Genomic DNA, 21,061 nt, shown 5'->3' on the forward strand with positions numbered 1-21,061 from the left:
GCTATTTTCAGCCTTGCCAGAATAAACAAAGAGTTAGGCACCTGCAGTCATTTCTTTTGAAAAGTCAGCACAATGTGTACATACTCTGGGGTCAGCAGAGGAAGGCACAGGGAGGATGGGCAGGCTCACCCGAGAGGCTTTAGGGAGATGCTGCTGGAGGGAGTGATGGGGCTCTTCAGCTTGGAGACATATGGGACTGTTAGGTGATTAATAACACTCTTCTAGCAAGGGTGAGGAATACACAGAGGAACAGAATGCTTTGAAATCATTAATGCGTCTTGGGACAACCCATTGTGAGATTCACATTGCCTATAAACAAGAGAGCTAGAACAAACAAACTGGGGGAGTTCAGTCAGAGGCAAAGGTAGAAGAAAATAGCAGATTTTTTTTTCTTACTACTTTTTATTTTTTTTAATGATTAACCACAACTACATTTCAGAACATACAATTTTAGACCCTGATTGTCTAAACGATATCTCAAAAACAATTAGGCATTGGGCTTAGCGTGCCTCAGAGGGTTACATAAACTAGATCCAGGATAACTCCTTACTCAAGAAAAACATTCCTGACTGTGTGGGAGAGCAGATGGCATTTAAGTAAACTGTATTTGCAGGAAACCCCCTGGTACCACGAGATGGCAAATGGTACTGTCACTGCTGTTCCCCTGCTTGGGTTTGTGGGAAGCTATGAAAAAAAAGAAATGCTTGCTAGAATATGCCAAATGCTGTGGTGATGAAGCAGAGAGGGTCAGTCTGCAGACAGGTTATTACATGGGTCAGCACTGTTGTACATTGACAAGTGCCTGTGGCTGGTGTGCCACATCATACTCTATCCTGGGTGACAGGGGAGGTGTGAAGGGGAATTTGTGTGCTGGCTCCATTCTCCAGAGTAGGCAAGGAAAGACCAGGAGTAAATGCAGCCACAGGTGGGTTTGGATGGGGAAGAAGGATCTTCAGCTGCTCCTCACACATGCCTGAGGGCATCTAATGCTAGAGAGAGCTGTGTGGATGGGGCTAAAGACCTGAGACCCTTTAGACAATCTCAACTTGAAAGGCAGTAGGAAGACTACACCAAAGTGTGGGCTCTGAATTTGAGACCAGATGTCCTGGCAGTGGTAAGGTCCATGTTTTATTGGATAAAGGTATTTGGAAGAGTATCATAGCCCTGAAGGCACCCACAAATCTTAATGGTCCTGATAAGCCTTTCCTGGGACCACCCTACCAATGGCCCAGAGCCCCTTTTCAGCCCTTGGGGCTGTCAGTTCCTGCTCCAGTCATGTTGCAACATTGCTGGTCTCCAGCTCTCCATGACTGTGTTGAGGTCATGGCTTGACCCTATGGTGACAGTCAAAGCCCAGGGAAGAAGTCACTGCTTTGAGTGAAGGCACAATGATGGGCCACTGGCGGTAGAGGGTTAGTGGATGTTTCTGTAGGTCTTGTCTATTTGTTTCCATGTACTGAGGGAACTGAAGGAGAGTTAAGGGAATTTTGCTGCTTGATTTGGTTTGGTTTGAAAAGGACTTATTAGTGTTTGGTTTCTGCTTCTCTGCTTACCTGACAACTACATTCTCTATGAAGCTTTTTGTTTTTCCAGATATAATTTATGAGTTAAGAATGAAACCCTTGTGACTCAGTAACCATGTGGGGCAATTTGCCCAAGGGAGGTTTATCCCATCCACCCTGGTTTTGGTCCCTCACGGTTTAATGCCTTTCCCACAGTAACCCTTCTGCCTTGATTTGTTGAAGGTTACATAAGGATCTGAATTATTTTTCAGACTACTTTTTAAATTATTACTATTGTTACCCGTAGTATTTTTAGAGGATAGATATTTGAGGGTGGAGAATGCGCAGATGAAAATGCAGTATTTGATTTTGTTGCCATGAGTGAGAAAGCCTGCAAAAAAGTCAGATTTTCTAGGTCAATAAATGAATATTTATTGTTTGAAAATCTATTGTAAAGAGGAAGAAGCTCAAAACTTGACAGTGATGAATAACTTGTATTGTTTCTGAACTCTGAGGTACCTGAGGGAAAAATAAATGTCTTTTTATGGGAAGAGACTCTCAGGGGGCTAAAAGAAACTGGCAAAACTATATATTCTGCTGTTTGTGGAACTAGTGCTGAATAACAGAGAAAAATGAAGACATTTTAAAGGCCTAGTAATCTGTTTTCCCCTTTGGTTAGTCTTGCAACATTTCACAGCCTTTCACAATTTCACAGTAGGTTGGGGCATTGTGGGAACATAAGGATAGAGGTGCTTGATCACTGAGCCTTCATGTTGCCAGCAGCTATTCTAAAACCAGAGCTCTTCCAGCACACTGTCAGTAACTCCAGGTCTTCATTTGCTTGGCTCATCCATATAAATGAGCTCCTCTTGCTTTCAAGAGAGCATGTTCAGTTGAGCTTGTGGAGAAGCAACTGTCCTTTTGGCATGTACATCATTGCCAATGCTAGTGAAGGGGCTTAAGAAAAGAATCAGTGAGTTAGAGAAATAACATTAACCGTGTGCCCAATGCCTTTGGCACCTGAGAGATGGACGGGTTGCCATCCTCGATCAGCCAAGAGAGGCGAAAAGGATGCTACTAACAGGCTCCCAACCTGTCTTTGTGTTCATCCAGCATCCATATGGATCAAAGTTCACCTTAGTGGCACTGGAAATAATGACTGAGTAATGGTTCATGTAGATTGCTGAGAACAATAACTATCATTTAAAATAACTTAATTTAAATTTATAATCCTTCTTAGTTGATCTGGGGTAACTTGACCATTAGATCAGCCTGAAAGTATTTCCAGTGCTATAATCTAGTTAGCCTGATATGATTTCTTTTCCAAAATTGTAACTAAAGTGTGTGTTGCAAATCATCCTTTGCTTTTGCCATCTCTCTTTTGGAAGAAGAGCTGTATTTCCACCACAGGCCCTTGGAAAATAAAGGAAGTCAGCAGGATCCGAGAGAATCCCATGTGTGCTTTCCCACAGGATAAAAGGATGGAGCAAGGGTGTCTGGGGTGCAGCTGGCTGAAATTATTACTTTAGCACTGCAGGAATCATCAGCATGTTGTCAGGATGTGCTGTTGGGCCAATGCATCCAGCAGAGGCTGGGAGTACACTGAGGAAGCACAACTGTACATGTGACCTTTTCTTAGAGTTTTTACTGGACCTTTAGTTACACCCAGTACAGCCACTTTGTAAAGTCCCAGATAAAACAGGTTTTAAAACTTGGCATATCATTATTTAACTAAGTGGTTAGTTCCCAATGGAAAGGTCTTTTCAGCTTATCTTTGAAAGACAGGCTTCATTGTGCTCTAGCTCTGTGATAAATTCTCCAGTTTGTCCTCTGTTGAAGGGAGATCTGTTCCTTAATTTACAGCTTCTCACAACCTCTTAGCTCTGAGGGCTAACACCTTTAAATGTGGTGCATCCAAAGGAAATTAATCTAAGAATAGCTGACTCAAAAAAATATGCTTATTAAATGTATTAGTAAGATGGCAGATTCTCCATGTTGTTGCCAATCTGTAACATTGAGACCTGCACCTCCCTTCCTCCTTGCTTGCACTAAGTAAGGACTTACTCCTGGAATTCAAAGTTGCTTCTGTTGTTAAATCTGATAGGTTCCAGCTAGAACTTGACATCAAATGAATATATCTCCACACTGTAAAAGCATGCAACTCATCTCTTTTTGCCTAAGGGAGAGTAACTCAGAAGGCAAAGCTCTTGTTGTTGCCAAGGAGTGTCCAATCCAAACACTTGGGAAATCTGACTTTGTAAAGAATTTTTAAATCTTTTGTTTACAAGTTACAAATTCACTTTTCTATAACAGATTCAAGCCTGAATAATGTAACAGGAACTGTATTATAAGCTCTATATCCATGCTTAAAGCAATACTTACTGAAATCCCAAACCACCTGAGCAAATCTGCTTCAGATTTGGCTCATTGTACTTCATTCTTTTGAGAACAGAAACCAAGTTTAGAGTCAGAAGTTAATTTCTTATCCTGGACCATGGAAAAAAGAGCACATCACACGAATGTATTCTGTGCTAACACAGGTGCTGTGGAATAGTTTTCTACAGGGAAGGTATTAAGAAAAAACATATGAAGCTCTTGCATCACATCTAATGAATTATCCATGAACGGTGAAATCAAACTGAATCAGAAAATGCAAAGTACACTTACGGGTGGTACTGTCTTTTTTTATTGTGAAACAGGAATGGACTGATATCATAGTGGGGCAAATTTAAAATTAAAAATTGCAGTTCCTACTCTGATAGTTCCATGTTTAAGTGTGTATTTAAAGGATACATTTTGGTTGGTTAAAGCACAATTAATTTTAAATACAGAATTAAAGAACTATCTATTTGACAGATCTTTTTAAAATTTCAGTATGGATACAAGGCTCAGAATGATTTATTAAGCCCACTAAAGCTGGAGTCATGCATAAGCAATGAAGGAAGGCATGCTGCAGTTCTGTTCTGGCTTTGCAAATTCTGCTGCTGGTTTTAATGTCCATAACTTTTAAAGCTCTATTCCTTTACTGAAATGCAAATATTAGTCCATCTGTTGTATGCCATATGCTTTTCTTAACAATATGATTGTTTAAATGTTGGATTATTAAAAAAAAACCCAACAAAAATATTTTTTGAAATACACTCTCCTTGCACTCTGAAGAATCTTCTTTTAGGTTTTATAGACTCCAACAGTGTTTGCTGAGACATAAAACTTAATTTTTGCCTTTGATCAACTTGTCTGTCACTCAACTTTATTCATACTGGTGCTTCATACATAGTAGTTTTTCAGATAAAAATAAACTGAAAATGTTTTCTTTAAAAATTATTTTCTAGGCATAAAAATGCTGACTGAATGGTCAAAATGAATGAATGTAAAACTCAAAAATTTTGCAAAGCTTCTGTCTTTTGCATGAAGTGTGTGACTCAGTGCAGTCTTGAATCCAAACAGTTTTAAAAATTAAAGAAGGAAAGGATGATGCAGCTTTTTATTTGGGGGAAATACAATCTGAGTCCAGCTGTGAAAATTCAGAAAGCACTTGTACAGTTTTGAAAAGAGAATGCTTAAATGTTGGTAAGAAGGTAAAATGTAATCAAGGGATACAAAAGTGAAAGGAAACAGTGGAGGGAGGTTCAAATCAATGATTAAGTAAATTGGTTCTACTGGGTGGAATGAAGAGGAGTTATGGAGGTTTCAGATCCAAAAAGAGGTGAAGACTGGAGACAGTAGGATCTGGAAGCATGAACATTTTAGTTTCACCTTCTGCTTTATTTCTCAAGTTCATGTGAAGACCTGCAATGTTTGCTCTTCCAGCTACATTCATGACTTTCTACCATGAAAGCTGGGATTTGGAGGGACCCTATCCTTTTGGGAAGAAAGATCACTTGAGATATGCTCTCATAGGGAAAATGGGTTTATACCAATCTCTCCTAGACTGCAGACTGGGATCTCCCATAAGCTGAAGAGCAATATGCAGTTCCTGAATGGGGAAAAAAAGGAAGGTGTACTACTCTACCCAGGCAGGCACTAGGATCCATGGGCAAGGCTTGTAAGGATTTGGGTCCTTTTCCCTGCCCTTTCCGTATGAACCATTGGATGCCCAGCCTGGCCTTTTGATGTGGTGAGCAGAGAGCAGTACAAAAAAGTACAAAAGAAACCAAAAGTACAGCATTGAGAGGGTACTGAGGGACTGGGTAGAGACATGCTCTGAGCTTGTCCCAAATTCTAAGTGAGATGCTTTATACCACTTTGGGAAACCTTTTCTGTTTCCAGGCTGATCTCCAAGGCTACATATCTAATAGTAAATACAACAGGCTGTATTTACTCCATCTTCCAGCCCAGTGGCATAGTCGTGATCATTTCAACATCTTCAGATTCTTTTTCTTCTAGACAGGGACAGTCTTATGTGGTCTGCTTTCTGGGAGCTGCCCCCAACCCATACTGCCCCCAGCCCAAGCCTGCACATGTGGGACAGGGCTGCTGGGTGCAACTAAAGCCAGCTGGTGGGGTGCAAGCTGTTAAACAGCATGGCTGTTCATTTACCAGGGCACAGGTCTGTGCTCTGGCCCTGCTTAGTGTATTATTTTTGACACAGTCTAAGTACTATGTCCCCATAAGCATTTGAATTCCTTTCTGATTTGAGTTTTCCTGTTACCTGCAAGAGCTGATGCTCTTCCTGACAAACCTGGAAGGAAATTTCTTCCTAAGCACTGATGGTAAGAAATATGTACCATAAGTCATTTCCAGCCTACATAGAAATGCATTTTCTAATTAGTGGAAATACAACTTCTATTCTGACTCATGTAAATACTTACTTCTCTTTAGAGCCTCTTGAACTGCATGTCTTGTTACTGTAGCTTTATAATGGTTAAATTATCCTGTTAAGGTGAAGTCATTCAGGGATTTGAAGGAGTCTGATCATACTGCTATGGCTTAATGCTATTATTATTAAGTGTTCTGATGGGTTTGCCTTAACAATGATTAAAGATCAGTAAGGAACATAAAGGATTTATTTAGTCTCACTTTAAAGCCTTTATTCTGTATTTTTTTCCATTCAACTGCACTTTGACCTATTAGAATTTTGGCTGCTTATAGACATATGCCACTGAGTTTTGTTCCATTTCTCATCATTTGTTTTTCTGGGCATAATGTCCTTACTACTGATTACCTGCATGTTGCCTGACTGTTTTCCTTTTGAAATCCAAGAGAAAAAATGTTGTAACAAATAATCACATAAACATTATGTAAGTGCTTGGAAGTTAACAAGGAAATGAGTATTAGCCAGCATGGACTTGTCAAGAACAAATTATATCAGACTAATCTATTTTTTTCTATGACCATGTAACAGGCAGTTTTGATAGGGGAAAATCAATAGATGTCATGAGCCCTGACGTTAGGATGCTCTGACATTCCTGCAGATAAGCTGGAGAAACATGCTCTGGATATGAAATTTCTCATGTGGCTGGTTTTGTGTTCTCAGTGCACAGTTCCCCACAGGTCACTGACCAAATAGTGGTAAGCAGTACTGAGGCACTGTAAGGATCTGTTATGACTCTGGGCACACTTAATCTTTTCATTAACAGCTAATTGATAGAAGAGGAAGCATGTGTATTACACTTGCAGATAATTGTAAATAGGGAGAGACTGAAATATGTGCAAGGTAGTGCTTCCTATCTACTAGGTCCTAGGGAAACTTCCACAGAAGTTACAGTGTATAGCTCAGGGTACTGTATCCCAAGGAAGATGGGTACAGCTGTAATTGGAAACAAGAAGAATGACCAGTGGCCTGTGAGGGAAGGCTGAAAGAGCTGTGCTTGCTTGGTCCAGAGAAAAACCAAGAGGAAGGGCAAGTACACAGAAAGCTCCCTTAAAAAGGAAGGGAAAAAATTCTTTTTGTCTGTAATGTATAAGATGGAAAATAATGGGCTTAAATCGTGTCAGGGGACACCAAGGTTTGACACTGGGAAAAACTTTTAACATTCAGGATAATTAAGTACTGGAACATATTGCCCGGGGAAGATGGATAATCTCTTACTGTTTTGTTGTTTGTTATTTTTTTTAATGAGCTAGACAAAAAACTGTCAGGACTGATATTTTTGCCTTAGGGCAAGGGGATAGGTTAGATAAATTCTTGAGTCCTTCAAGCACTATTACCTGTAGTTCTGTATGTCACTGCTGATTTCAGCACTTCCATATTCATGTCCAAAAGCTGGCTGAATACATAGGAAACCTGAGTTCTCACTCTGACCTCTCCCCTGTGCTTTCCTCTAATCCATAAAATGAAGCCCAGAAGGGGTAGATGCAATTATATGTTAGTTTAGAGGCACAAATATTAGGGAGGTAAGAGATAAAGAAAAGAAGCTTGGGTGAGAAATGTCCTGCCTTCCCAGTGACATCGTGCCAAGTGTACCAAGTTCAGTCTTGTTATGCTCCCAAATGGCCCATCTATGATTGCATTAGCACAAAGTATCACCATCTGAGAAGAGCTCACATGCAGAATTCATTGAATTAAAATTTAAGGCAATAAAAGAGAGCTTATAATGTATTGGAAACATTATCAGTAGCAAGACTGCCAGCATATTAGTGACTATGATGGATTGACTACTGGGGAATTCATTAAATTTACAAGAGTCTCCCCAAATGAATCCGCTGGCTAAAATATTAATTGTTGCCCTTGGGAGCACTTTGGCCATTTAGTTTCCGAGTAGAGCTTACTCTGAGAAAAGGATTATGCTACTGATGTTTGCTTGAATTTAAGAGTGGAGTCAATTTATGTTGAGTTTTTTAACATTGAAAATAGTTTCTCTTTGTACAAAGCTTGCTGCCTTACTAAACATAGGGCCTGTGAGAAATAATTTTATGAGTGAAAAATACATTACTTAACACAACATGCCCCAAAAGTATAAAGAATAACCAATATTATATTCATGCAATGACAGTCAATCTAAAGGCGGTGATTGTTTGGTTGTGTGGAGGATGGCAGTGATTTCTGTCTGCGCAGTCACGTCTGCTAAAAGAGGAGAACTGCTGAAGTTTTAAAAATGAATGCAGAGAAATTCTCTACTTTCCATCTTAAGCTGATGGACACTTTAAGGTTAATGTTGCAAAGTCAAGTGTATCCACATATTGTGAATGTACACTGGAGAAATTCTCCAAAGACTGAGACTGTAACTCTCTTCAATAGAGTGGATCTGTGGAATTGTTCTTGGATTAACTCAAAGTGCAAAAGGTCACAATCTGGATTTAATTTTCTTATTTGTAAATTCTGATTCTGTTTTAGACAACTGGAGATGGTTGAAGTAGACCAGATCTTCTCCAGGTGCTTGTGATTGAATCACAAATTGGTTTATTGGCTACAAAATTGAGATCTGTAATAACTTTCATGGGTCAGTACCAGCAGAGTTGATGTCTTTAATGGAACTAGAACAATAACTCAACTGTAATGTAGAAAAGATGAGGAATTTTGGGATGAGGTGACTGATATTTTTTTTGACAGACCCTTAGTGTTATATACTAAATGTTAAAGAAAACAATCACAGCAATAATAGTTACCAATGGCCAAGAGAGGATGAGAAATCTAGGGCTTGTTCATATAGTGCTGATGGACTGGTATTCTGGGACCCTGAAGACCACCACCTGAATCACTGATCGTAAGGCGAGTGTTGGGGCAGGAGAGAATAATTTTTCTTGCACTTCTGAGCTTTGTTTCACAGCTCCACGAAAAGCCAAATGAAGATGCAGTGCTAGCTGGCATAGCCTTGTTGTTAGAATACAGCTTTTCATTTGGGCTTTTCTTTTTTTTCTTGCACGAGATGCAGTCCTGGCTTGTCAAACCTGGGAAATGGGTGATTCATCTATTGTATTGTCCTGTTCTCAGTAAATTGCAGTGTGATTCTCAATTTACCTGCCATATGACCAGCTCTTCTTAAAAATCCAAATGCATAAGCAGTCTGTGCCCAAGAACATGGGAAGGGAGCACATTACTTACAAAATATGTAATCAAGCAGTGTGATCTAACCATTAACTGGGTGACATCCTTCTCTTTATTTGGACAGTTTACTGGCTCTAGGGTTTCAAGTGGGAGCTGTCACTTACAGTTTCTTATAATACAACTTAATTAAAATTTCATTCCTGTACCAGCAAATGCCAGGTCACCAGATGGTTCCTAATTGTTATATCCAGATATTCTGTTCTGGATTGCAGCTAACATTAGTTGTTTGTGCTAATGTTACTGGGACAATTACTACATCTACTTTGCAAATGTTTAATATACAAATCTTAGTCTTTAAATAATGTAAAAAGAATTGCTTCAGTATTTACTAATCCATGTAAAGTAATAAACTTCCACAAGACCCTAACGGCTTTTTAACTACAATAGACTAGTGCGTGGTTATTAAAAAATCAGAATTTCTGAGATTGTAAAAACTGTAATCCAATCAGAGAGGTAATGCAAATCACACAGTCTCATCATATCAGTAAGTGCAACGTAAGTAACGCTTATCCTGAGGCAAATACCTTCCAGACTGTGGGATAGGATACCCAAACTGGGAAGTTAGAGTAGAAGATGTTAACAGAACACATGAAGAAAATCTGCTGACTATCACAGGTTTATGGAAGGCAAGAAGGGATACACACCGAACTGAAACTCTTGCTTAGGACCTTTTGGGCCTGGAAATATAATTACTGTGCTGGGCTTAGAAGAACTGTGTGTCATGAGCTCCAGGCCTATCCATGACAGAAAGGGAAGATGATCACTGAAGCCCATTAAAGTTGAAGCTATGGGCTGGACCCTGCTTCCCTCTCTCCCTGTGTCCTTGGAGGTCTTTCCCCTTTTGGTCATGTATGTGAAGAAGTGGTAGCTTGGCCTTTTTCTTGTAGCTGGTTCTGTGCCTGCATGTGAAATAATGAAGGAATAGGAGGTAAAGTGGTTGCAGAAGATTCTTTTGAGAGCAGGTACCTGGCCTGCTCTGAGTAAATGGCATAAGGGAGCTTTCATGCAGAAATGAACAAAACTATTTAGGTGTCTTCAGGAGTAACGAGCATGGTACTGAAAGACAGAACCAGCTGCCTACTTAGACAGGCACTGAGGACAATCATGACGACAGCTTTTGGAAAATAGAGTGTAATAATGCATGATATGGTATCTGATGGATTGCCTGACCACTTGCTGGAGTGGGGACAGGAGGTTTCGTAGCTGATGCATTTGAGAAACTCATTTACTTCATGAAACATTTTTGCACTTAACCTCCAGATGTGCCTAAAAGTCTTGTTGATGTTCCCCAATGCCTGTCAGGAAGTGATAAAAAAGAGAGAACAAGTAATCCTTGTCACCACTGGTGACTTTATATTAGTTTCTAAACTTAGAGTGGCAGGGCTTTCCTCTTTGCTTCTTTGGTTGCTTTTGCTTTACTCTGTTGTCTTTAATTGCAGTATCAAAGGGTATTTGATGGTGTGTGTGTTTTCGTGCTTGTTTTTAACTTTTTGTCCCGAACAACTCCCAAACTGAAAAGAAAAAGATCAGCATATTGTGTTTTGTGTAGGGATGGTAAAAATGTAATTTCTAATATATAAGTAATTTTTATCCAGATTATCTTAGAAGACAAATTCTTCCTTGTACAATCAGGAAGGTAATTGAAAGACGAATTGAGATATTAAAGTTAGCCGGGGAAAAGCAAATGAAACTAGCTTCTGTCGAAGAGGGACTCATCCCTAAAACTTACTCCCTCCTTCCTGTTCTTGTCTGTCTTCATTTTAATGTCCTGCAGGTTAAAATGCAAGGCCTATGGGGCTATTCCAGAAAAACATACTTTCTTTGACCCAGAGTGCAGGGATCAAAGTCTTGTTGCTATTGCATCAGTACAGTTTTACTCTGCTTTATGCTGTACATCTGATCTATAACTTTGGTATTTACTCCAGTTGCAGAACTGTTGGCAGACCTGTGTGAGATGGCTCCAGTAAAAGCAGGACTGCTGGGACCTACATTATTGCTAAACTCAAAACAAAACAAAACGCTTATCTTCACAGTTCTTCCTATTGAGATTAGAAGTAGAAGTAATAAATACAGTGAAGGAAGCTGTTCTCAAATTATTTGGTATGCTAAGTGGAATGGGAAAGTGCTTAGAAATATTTCTCAAATGGTTTCTGTAAACATTCCTTGAATAATTTTCCTGTGCTTAGGTTTGGTGTGTGTTTAAGAAGACAGGGACACTTTCTAATAATTAGTTTTTGTCTTCCCTTTTGTATTTTAGAAATCTCATGGAGCTTGGGGAAACAGAAATTCAGTTCCATTTTAAGACTTTAAAAGAAGCAAATAAAGTTTCAGAGGAACAACTGAAACTTAGCCCTCAACTTGACACCAAACTCCTTTAAGTTTGGCCCTGACTCATTGTTCTGGACATATAAATGTGATGCCAGCAGCTGACAAGGGATGTTCCTTTAGCTGACTACTGTACTGCTATAAGGTTTCAGAAAAAGAGAAGGCAAATTTCAGTTAGGACACTATTGCAATTAGCGCTTTCCTGGATGCAGCCCTTGACTGTATCAACCCATACTAAATCCACATGGCATGTGTGTGATTTGACAGAATTTAATCAACAGCTAAAAATTTGCAAAAAGAATGCAGTTAAAAAGTGGTGTTGTAACAATGATGAATACCAGGGAAGCAGCAAGTCAGTGAATCTGCTGGTCTCATTGAAAATTAACCAAATTTCCTATTGATAAAAGGCTTTGAAATGGGTATGTAGGAAATGTACTGAAGTACCTTGAGTTTGAGTTCTTGCCTTTCTGTTGAAGGTCCCTGAACAACTGGTTGGATGCTTGTTTTGAAGAAACCCTATGCATCTATTCCACTTTACAAATAAAAATGCACAATGTCTGGAGGGCTGTAGAGTAGCATTACAAAAGCAGCAGGAGATGAGAGACCTGCAACAATCAAAAGGCTGTTAACAAACAGATTCTCTTACCTACAATAATTCTGTTGCTGCGTCTTGTTAGAGTTGTGGATAAGAAAATTAAAACTGCATCCCATGTTATATCAGTTTCCCTCATATTGTGTTTGACATTAGTGAGGTTTGACCGTGTATCCTGAAGAGTTTCCTTCACTACGTATGACATTAAATTTTAATCGGCATTATTATTAGCTTAGTCTTATCCCAGTGTTGACACCAGCAATCAGGAGTAAGCATAAGAAATGTTAAGGATTGCAATGTAGAGAAGGTCAGACCATGATCTGATGGTTTCTGTCTTAAATTTTATGTCTGGCATATTTCTGTGGACAAGAACTCTAGGCAATACAGTTACCCACAGGCAGAAAGAGCAGGAGTGACATGAAGGAAGGAAACAGAGATGTACAGCAATTTCTAGATTTTTTTTTGAAGATGGGTGAAGTTAGAATTACATAGAAATGGGTACAGAGTAGGAAACTAAGGTTCATAGAAGCAGGAAGGGGATAAACCATGCAGAGCCCAGCAGACAATGGGCAGAACTTTAATTTCATATCAAAGATGAGAACAAGTCAGTGAAGGTGTCTGAGAAGTGTCTGGAGTTTTCCTGAATGGTAAGTAGGGCAAGATGAATTCTAAAGATGGCATGAAATATGTGATGGGAAGAAGCTGGAACAGGCAAGGCATCAAGATGAAAGGCACAACAGTGGGACATGTCCCTGAAATATGGTTCTGGATATCCTGTTGGCATTGAAACTTAGGGAAGAGTCAAAGGTTATATACTCTTAGTACATAAGCATAAGAGACAGGAAAAATACTGAATCTGCAAACAGTTAAAGACAAGAGAAAAGGAGCTGGAATTTCATTGACACCAAGGGAGTTTCTTTCAATCACAATACCACTAAACTTTCCAAATGCCTCTGAAAATATTTGTTGAGGCATGACTTATCTACTTTCAAAAACATTTTTGCATTCCAAGAGATAATACGGTTAGAGTCATCTGCATGGGTTTCCATTCTGCAACCTTTTTTGAGGTGACTAATTCTCATGGAATTTCAGGGGATTTGATAATTTAAATACCTTTATTTCCATTAAAAAACCTAGCTACCTACTGTTAATAGATACATAAAGAACATGAAGGCATGGATGAAAAATTATAGGCTATCATCCAGAATGTTTGTAAAATGTCTATGATTAGAATAAATATATATAATAGACATCTGAATATTTCTAATTAACATTTTAGTTTTATGGTTTTTTTCTGTTGTTTGAGGAGGTAGGGTGGGTTTGTTTGGCTTTGTGTTTTTGTATTAACTGTACCTGAATCAATCCTTTAAATGTTCATTTAGTTAGGAGTAATGTGTATTTCAAATGTTATTTAAACATTCCTGTGCCAAGCCATTTTATTTTAAACAAGTGGTAAATGAATCACTTGCAGAGGTCTCCGCAGGATTGAAGATTAATACTGTTTTCTCCGGCATGAGACATTCAAATTCATCCTCTAGAAAACAACAGAGAACACTGAATACCCTTCTGGGAAAATTCAAGCAATTCCGTAAAGTCAGGGGAGGTTTACATTACAGTTGTCATATAAAATTCAGACAAGTGAAACCATAAAAGCCAAGCCAAAACAAAAAACAGTTTAATACAGGTGAATGTCAATGCCAAACAAGAAAAAGGCAGTGAAGTTGCAGCTTGTCTGGGTGACTTCAACACAACAGAACTGCACGCATACAAGGAATTTAAAATGAGGGAAGAACCTGAATGTGAACAAAACTGAAATTAAAATCGAGCAGTATACTGACTGAAAGCGAGGATAGAAAATGCAAGTAGCTAGCTGTTAGCAAACCTTAGCTATAGCAGATGTGATTGCCGTTAGCTCTAAATGCATGTTAAATTAAAGCCAGCATCTGTTCTTGCAGATATGGCCTCAGTCATCTTAAAAGAAAGATTAATTTGGAAATCAAAACTTTAGAAAAGGATTAATGGGAGGGTTTGGTAGAGCTAGAGAAACCTGATGTCTGATAACCATGGGCAAATGTTCACAGTCCTGGTTTTTCTGCAGCTCCAAGTGAGTGGTGTTACATAGGAGCTGGTGAAGGTCCTGCACCTAGAAGTCAACAAAACCTTTTAAGCATGTGAATATGGGATTCAATGATTTGACTTCTTTCTAGACAATCAAAGCTAAGCAAGTATTAAAATGGTGACAAATCATGCGACAAGGAAAGCAAAGTCCCAAAGATTTCTATCAGCATCTAACTCTGAGCAGCACTTATACAAAGAGAAACAAAATTATTACAATACCAGGCATCATAAAATACTGGAACCTAGAAAAATGAAAGCAGTAAGAATGACTCAAAAGTTCAATCGCACAGTTACCAAGCCTGGATGTAACTTCTGGAAACTGAGGAAAAGGACTTCCAAAATGATGAAGGGATTACAAATAGTAAAATAGGCAGTAGGAACTATCATCAGAGAAATCACAAACAGAAAAGAAATTGTGTCATCTAATCAGAGTGCTGAGAGCTGAGGAATAAAGAAATGGAGGAAACATGCCTAGCTGGGACTTCTGAACACTGTTCTTAGTCACCGAGTATTAAGACTGAGAAGAAGTACTTAGCAGCAGGAAAATGTTACAATAGAAGGGGTAAAGTGACAGAAACCATCAGTGTTTCGTATCCTGCTCTTCTCATTGCACCATCAGTTATATAGTACTGGCTATCTAAATTCATTTTAATAAATAGGACGCTGAAATAACTGTTTAAAAAACAGTAATAGAAAACTTGTTTTAGGGTCATAAATTCTGAATTAATATGTATATCCATGAGTTTATTTCTCATTTTGGGTCTTGCTGTAAAACATGAAGTTCAGTTTTATATGATTCAACAACCCTTAACTAAAGCAACAAAATTATGGTTTTGACCACCCATCTGCCTTATTTCTAGAATATTGTACAGATTTAGAGCAATGTTGCTAAAGTAACAAGTCTAAAGTAAGATGTTAGATGGCTTTGCTTAGTGAGGATCTATAATAATATTAAGTAATTACTTCTCACATTTTAATTTCACTATAGTAAAGTTTAAAGTTTTAAAGTTTACAACAATATAAAACTTGAAATAATCATAGTTTACTGTTTAATGGTGTGGAGCAAGGAAATTTTTAGAAGTAATGAGTCAATGAGACCATGTATTCTTAAATATTTATGCTACTTCTGGGATGGTTGTGCAAGAACTGTGGAGTATATGCGACTATTATTTGCTTCTCCCAGCATATTGCCATGTCCCCTGCACAAACACGATCCATGAAATTTAGCCCTTACAGTTTAGAAATTACGTCTTTGTGAAAGAATGATAATACTTCCATTAGAGAAATCTCTTATTAAGCCTCTGATGTTAACAACCTGATAATGGGGGTACAGGATGCAAGTTATAATGATAAAATTGGCTAGATAGTATAATGTTCTTGAGTGCAGATTACTACAGGATTTGTACAAAATGGAATTTGTTGCTGCCAATTTTTTTCTTATTTTGTACTGATAGGAAACATATCTGTTTTATTATGTTGGGCTGACATATAGAAACCTCTTAACATTAGCATATATGTCTTGCCAATATATTGGTTTATGAGTTTTCAATAATAAATAGGTGACGAAAAGTTCTTTCCCACTTTTGTCGACTGAGAGTTGCTGTTTGAATGTTGAGTAAAAATTCATTTACTCTCACAACAACATAGATAATATCTGAAAAGATTATTATCCCTGACGGTAGAAACTATCTGCTAACCTCTCCATGCAATACTAACTACCTGGAGTCTATATTTGAAAATAAAAAAAACAAACTAAAACACATAAGCACGATGCTGCAGTTCTATTCTTGTGTAATGTCTCCTATTGTCTTCCTAGTATGCATTTTCATCATTCTCCCAATAAAATTATAAATGCTATTACACAGTAAATATTAGAAATGTTATCCCAAATAAAATTAGCTGAAAAGAGAATAGTTTCATTATTTAAACAAAAGAAATATTGTTCCTACCATATTTGCTTCAGGAAATTGAAAAGTGAAGATGGGATAGGGGATAGAAAAAGGACTGGAAATTTGCCCTTCAGTTTCAACCCATTTGGGGTTGAAAATAAACTTTTATTTTTAAAATAAACTTTTCTTAAATAATGTTATTTAAATCATGGACTTGTAGTGTTAGCAACTCATTTAAATAGCCACACTATAAAAATGGTTGGTCAGCATTGTATTTTAATGACAGTTTTGCCTATAAGAAGTGCAAGACATTATTCCATCAACAAAATCAGAGTTACTGCTATCTACAAATGACAGGCTGAATCCATGTGTATCAAAGAAGTCCATGGCACTGGAAGAAAAAGGAAAAATAATATTTTGGTCTAGAATTGTAACTGATGAAAGAGACACCCTAAATAACATATAAGATTCCTTTGATATATGGGTAATTTCAGCTGCTTACCTTTAGATTCAAAATATTAGTAGTGGTGTTCTCAGAAGTCAACACTAGATACTTGAATAATCCTCACAGATGTTCATACTTTAAATAGGAGAGGTAATGTCATTCCTACAAAATAAACACATAGTAGGATGGAAAGGAAGAAATCCCTCCAAGATGTTGAAGTGTAAACATGGGTACTTTCAGCAAAGTACATGGAAAACTACAGTCGGAAATGAACAAAGTTGTGGAAAAAGTCAGATTGTAAATTATAAGGGAAAGGGGAGTGGGTAAGTCTGTCATTTAACCCTGAGGATAAATGTTCTAATTGATGAGGTAGCTAGGAATGTAAAGCTGACACAGATGTACTACTCAAAGAGAGTGGAAAGGGGGGTACAAGAGACTAAAAAGGCAGGAATTTTTAGTCCTCTTCAGATTCAAGCCGAAGAACGTCTCTAAAATTTGTAATAGGGATATGGGCTCTAAAAAAACCTCAGTAGTTAATCAGAAGCATTAAGTTCAATGATCAAATTGGAAGCCATAAAAACCAAACCAGAAATCAAAAGCAAATATCAGTAATAGTTCAACCATCTTGACAGAAAAGGGAACATGGCAAATTCCTCCTATTCTTGAATCTTTAAATCATGACATAATATGCTTGTTTGTTCCAAGTTTCTGGACTGTGGGTGCTGACCCCCTCTCCCCAGTGTCAGAGAATGCAATCAGGGAGTTGTGAAACATTGAAAATTTACTGTGCTCTTCCCTACTCTTTGCACACCTTTTATCTTCAAGGTCAAGTAACTTCCATCCACCTCTTAAACTCTCCCACATTATATAGATTTACTGTATAATTCTTACACTGTTTTATAGTAAATTGGGAAAATCTAACTTAAATTAGAAACTTCAACTTAAGAAACTCTAAAAGGGCTTATCTAGTTCTGGTCACTATATTTAGTGATAGAACAGGGAAGCAAATACATCATTATACATATTAGCTAATAATGTATAGAGCTGTGAATTTTATGTTTTAAGTAACTACCTGTAAAGAAAATGAAGCACGGAACTATTTTCATGAGGAATAAAAACTTATATTTGATTAGGAAGGAATTTTGTACTTGGCTGTTTCTGCAGCAATGTATAACTTCTACCCTGGCCAAGTTTTGTGGGTACTGACTGCTTTTGCTCCTTCTGTCTTCATCTCTGCTTTGACAATAAGTTATGTTTCCTATGCTGTTTGGATTACTTTTGTGTTAAGACACTTAAGTCGGGCTGTAGGTACCACTTGAGCCATTTGTTAGAGATTCAAATAGTAGTTTATTTTAAAAACCTCTTAACTAAATTCACTGATGTGTTAAATGTGCATGATAAAGTCTTAAATTATCTTGTATATATTGCAGCTAAATGCAACAGGCCTCATAAAGTTTAAATATCATATCTTAATCCAGACAGTGAAAACTTGTAATTACATTGTGTATCCTGGGAGCTTGTTTATTACAAGTTCACTAATGTCTTTGTACTGATTAGGAGCACATAGTTTTTCCAGAAAATCCTCCTTTTTGTCTGACATACTGTTTTCCAGGACACTAAGTTCAAGATCAGACACGTTAGATGGCAAGTAAGAGCTAACTTTAGTTACTGACTTCTTTTCTCCTGCAGAGGTCTGCCCCTTTCCTATATTCAGATCAGTAGCAGATTTAACTTGTTTGCTTGTCGATATTTGTTTAATATGCTGATCACCCCAGTTCTCTTCCTTACTGATCTGTTGGGCTTTCTCCTCTTCATCTAATAATGATGCCTCCATCTGAGCAAGGTTAAGTGAGTCAGAGGATTCAGCACTAGTTCTTTTGCCGGTTTTAAAGTCACGGTTTCTACTCAAAGACTGGACTGGAGATGAAGCTGAAGGAACTGGCACGAGATCTGAAGTACTTCCAGCTTTCTGACTTGTCTTTGAAATTCCAGACCTGCAGGATTCTGGCTCTGTATCTGACCTACCTCGCTTTGGGCTTTCAAGACACAGAGGTTCAGGACTGCTGTCAAGAGCTTCTGAGTCTTTGTCTGTACACTCAGCACTGGTGAAATCTTCGGAATAAACTGTGTTTTCAGGACTAGCAACAAAGTCATCCGAGAATATGAATTCAGAGTTGTTTTCAACACTCCTGCTGAGGCTGGGTTTATGACCACTTATAACAGATGCATCATCATGCTCTGTAGTTTCATGATGGATTAAGTGTATTGCTTCCTCGTTACTTCCATTTGCATTAGCATCTGATGGGAACGCTGCTAGGAGTTGAGCTTTTGCATACTTTTCCTCCTGAGCAGACTTTAACACAGTTTCCTCCGGTAAGGCGGCTGTCGTTACTTTGTATGGATGTTCCTTGCTTGCAATTGCATCCTTCCTCCGTAAACTTGCAACAGTTTGTTCTTGCAGGTCTGCGGACACATCTACTGTCACAGAAATGGTCTCTGAGAGAACACTGTTTTCTAATGAAGTCTGGACAGTTTTATCCAACTGATTATTCCGCTTTGAACTGTCTCTCTTGCTACAATGCCTGCAAGAAACCACATGCTGTTCTCCGGCATTTCTGAGCAGCTTTCTGTTGAGTAAGGGGCTTCTCTCCTTCAGCATCTCCATTTGCTTTTTTCTGTACTTCTCCCTCCTTTCATGAATTATCAGCTTATCAGGGTTGGTCTGCTGCAGCCGTAGCCTCAGTGTATTTGTCAGCCCATACAACAATTTCTTTCTGGGAGGTCTGTTCTCCTTGGCTTTGCAGTTCCTTTCAGCAGCTGGCTGTCCCTGGAGCACAGCTTTCTTAGGTCCTCTCCCAGCACCAGAAGACACTGGTGGGGTGGCCTCTTGCCTGCCTTGTTTGAATCGGGGGCTCACAGCTCCACTGCTCCTACCAGGCCCCACAGGTGCCTCTGCAGGCTTGAGGGCAGCGGAGGGGCTGGGAGGCCGTGAGGCCCTTCCACTACTCCCCGGGGCCTGGTAAAGCCAGGCAAGATGGGGATGGACAGCAGCAGCAGGCACAGCGCTGTGGGTGAGCACCGACAGCTCCGCCAGCAAGGCCCTGAGTAGCGGCAGCTGCCCCAGGCTGTTGTGGAGCTGTCGAGAGCTGGCGGGGTGCAGCAGCGAGGGCTCGGCACTGGGACGCGGGGGACTCTGGCCCTTGTCTTTCTCCTGCGATCTCCTGACCTCGACGTGCTCCCATTGCGCCGCGGCCGCCGCTGCTGGGGGCCGCTGAGGCTCAGCCGGCTCACGGCTGTAATAGAGCAGCGGAGGGCAAAAGACGTTGCCTTCCAGCTCCTCACTCTCCTCCTCCTCATTTTCCTCCTCATTCTCCTTCTCCTCTTCCTGGCCCCCCGGCTCAGGGGAGGTGGCAGGCGGCGTGGCAGCGCGGGGGATTGCGGGGCTCGCCGGGGGGGGCTCCTTGCCGGCCTCCAGGCAGGTAAGGCGGTAGCCCAGGACCAGCTCCCCGACGGGGCGGCCCGCGGTGTCCCGCAGCGCGAAGCGGCCGCGGCGGCCGCACGAAGCCGGCGCTCCGGGCCGGTGCAGCAGCTCGGCGGCGACAGGGGCCAGGGGGACGGCGCAGCTGCCGAGGAGGCGGGGGGGCCCCGGGGCGAGGCCGGCGGGCAGCGCCAGCAGCAGGGCGCGGAGCGGGCGGCGGCGGAGCGCGGCGCTGAGCGAGCCCCGGCGCCAGCGGAACAGGCAGCGCTTGCCGCGGCCGAAGGGGAAGGGCTGCCCCGGCCGCAGGGGCGGCGCGGCGGCGGCGGGGCGCAGCACCAGGGTAGGGAATTCCAAGAGGCGCAGCGCCACGGCGGGGTGCTCCGCGGGGGCTGGGTGCTCCGCGGGTCCCGGTCCCGCCACCCGCACCGCCTCTACTAGCAGCTCCAGCGCGAACAGCCCCTCCATGCCCGCCCGCGGCCACAGCTCTCGCGAGAGCTCTATCTGTGTGGTGTGAGGCGCGTAGGCGAGGCCGTTGTTCTCTCGCGAGAGTTGCGTCGCGGACGCTCAGCCTTCCCAGGCGGTTCTTCGTCGCTGCTCCATGTCCGGCGCATCCCGGGCGGCGTGGGCTGTGCCGGAGACGCCCGCCCTTCGTCACCCCGGAGCGCAAGGGCAGAGACCATTGAGATCATCGTGTCCAACCTGTGACCAACACCACCAGGTCAATT

At 40.4% G+C, this 21,061-nt stretch overlaps 1 protein-coding gene across 1 annotated transcript; it reads right to left on the reverse strand.

Moving 5' to 3' along the window:
• Positions 1-10,171: 10,171 nt before the first annotated feature.
• MAP10 (microtubule associated protein 10) lies at positions 10,172-20,801 on the reverse strand. Its single transcript, XM_027683369.1, has 2 exons — positions 16,916-20,801; positions 10,172-11,000 (listed from the first exon to the last, which is right to left on the reverse strand). The coding sequence occupies exon 1, from the start codon at positions 20,799-20,801 to the stop codon at positions 18,354-18,356; it is 2,448 nt and encodes an 815-aa protein (XP_027539170.1). The 3' UTR covers positions 10,172-11,000; positions 16,916-18,353.
• Positions 20,802-21,061: the final 260 nt, after the last annotated feature.

This window comes from Neopelma chrysocephalum, unplaced genomic scaffold (assembly GCF_003984885.1).
Source record: "Neopelma chrysocephalum unplaced genomic scaffold, ASM398488v2 Primary Assembly neopelma1_23, whole genome shotgun sequence".
Lineage (NCBI taxonomy): Eukaryota > Metazoa > Chordata > Aves > Passeriformes > Pipridae > Neopelma > Neopelma chrysocephalum.

Bases quoted from the DNA above. Each gene is read 5' to 3' on its own strand.
- MAP10 (XM_027683369.1), bottom strand. From the start codon at position 20,801: ATGGAGGGGCTGTTCGCGCTGGAGCTGCTAGTAGAGGCGGTGCGGGTG.